General features: G+C 38.7%; 1 protein-coding gene across 1 annotated transcript; it reads right to left on the bottom strand.

Annotated features, from left to right (window-relative positions):
* Window positions 1–1,003, bottom strand: LOC106528400 (cocaine- and amphetamine-regulated transcript protein). Its single transcript, XM_014023554.1, has 3 exons — window positions 822–1,003; window positions 530–610; window positions 1–359 (listed from the first exon to the last, which is right to left on the bottom strand). Exons 1-3 carry the CDS (start codon window positions 954–956, stop codon window positions 252–254), a joined length of 324 nt encoding a protein of 107 aa, XP_013879008.1. The 5' UTR covers window positions 957–1,003; the 3' UTR covers window positions 1–251.
* Window positions 1,004–1,757: the final 754 nt, after the last annotated feature.

Genomic DNA, 1,757 nt, shown 5'->3' with positions numbered 1-1,757 from the left:
TCTTTATTAGTTCATTTATTGATTTCTCATCTTACAAATAAGTTCAGGAACCATTTCAAGGCCATCTTTTCCACATCGACATTCTGGAAAAATCTGTCAAATAAAAGTCTCTCGCATCCTTCTGACACAACAATAAACATTTAAACAAAAAGTTATACATAGATCAACATTTAAGGTTTAGAAAATAGAGGGAAAATCACTTTGCATCATGTCTTATCATTCCCTTTTTGTTTGTTTTTTTATACACAATTTTATAAACATTTTAGGACAAAGAAGTTACAAGACGTCCCTCGAGGACAGCTGCACAGCGTGCCGATCCGCGCGCCTTTACGCATGGCGCACGGCTCCCCTGCGTCACACTGCAAACACAACAATAAGCATATAAAGACCATGCTTTTTAATTGGATTGGCTCTAAAAAAGGTAATTCTGTGAGTATTTTCAGAAAGTTTCATTAAAATCCGTCCAAGTGTTTCATGAGATATTTTGCTAACAGACTTGCTCATAAAGTTATTTTGATCATTGACTTACAGAAGGCAGCCAGCCAAGCTTCTTCTCTGAGGGCATTTCTTTGTTTCTTAGCTTCTCCAAAACTTCCTGCAGAGCATCGATCTGCTCAGAAAAGAAAATATTGGTTTAAATCTTTGTTCCTCTTTTAAGAAACCAAGAGCCAACAAAAACGTACTGATTTTTTTCAGCAAATGATCTGTGTCTATAACCTTATTTTTAATGTTTATTTCCACATAAATTCCGATTTTCTAATGAACAAAAATAAAAAGATGAAAGTTTCTCCCATCATCACTCCTCTCCACAGATGACTCACCAGGTCTTTCTCCTGCTGGGTCTTCAGGGAGAAGTCCACGGAGCGCGTCTCCAGAGAGGAGTCCTCAGTGCGCGCGCCCTGCAGGAAGGCGCAGCAGCAGGTGAMGGTGAGGAGGAGGGTCCGAGCGCTCACCATGGTGCTGAAAAGTACAAGGAGGAGCTCTACTCTTCTCTTCTCTGCAGGGGGACAAAATGTCTCTGAGTGTCTCCCGTCCTGAGTGTCCCCGCTCTCCTTTATAGCACCTGCTGACATCAGCCAGCCTCTGAAATATTCATACAGACTTTGATCTGCGCGACTCCGCGGCACCTTTTGTGTCTGACGGGATGAAAATCAAACAGGTTAAAGCCAGGTGGATTTAGCCTCGATGAGACAGGGAAAAAAAAGATCTTAACTGCTGAGTCAGCATTTGCGCTGTTCCATACTTTTTCTTTTTGGATTAACACATTTCAGCCAATCAGACATCCTTTAGCTTTTCCTTTAGTTTTAACTTTTCAACATTTTCAAATATTTAACTTTATTACATATTGTTTTCTCATTTCAATGCACTGAACTCTTCAAATCTTTAAAACTTTAATCATGTGCTCTTTGAAGTCTATTACTTTTTTTAGTTTTTAGCTATAATTTTGGTCAATTTATCTAAACAGGCTCAATGTTTTCAGGTGTTCAGTTAGGCCTACTGTTTTCTTAAATTTTAGCATTTATTGACTGTTCTATAGTGGTTCCCAAAGTTGGGGTCGGGACCCAAAGTGGGGTCCTGAAACATCAAGGTGGGGTCCTGAAAAGATTTTCTAAATTAATTACATTTTTGCCTTAGTTGTTACCTAAAATGTATAAATGTAGAATAATAAATATTGTTACTATGCCCATGTTTAGTTGACCTGATACAAATGTTTATCGTCCAAACATAGTTGGGGGCACAGGTCTGTACTGTTATTT

This window comes from Austrofundulus limnaeus, unplaced genomic scaffold (assembly GCF_001266775.1).
Source record: "Austrofundulus limnaeus strain Quisiro unplaced genomic scaffold, Austrofundulus_limnaeus-1.0 Scaffold376, whole genome shotgun sequence".
Taxonomy (NCBI): domain Eukaryota; kingdom Metazoa; phylum Chordata; class Actinopteri; order Cyprinodontiformes; family Rivulidae; genus Austrofundulus; species Austrofundulus limnaeus.
This window is presented reverse-complemented; position numbering and strand designations above follow the sequence as displayed.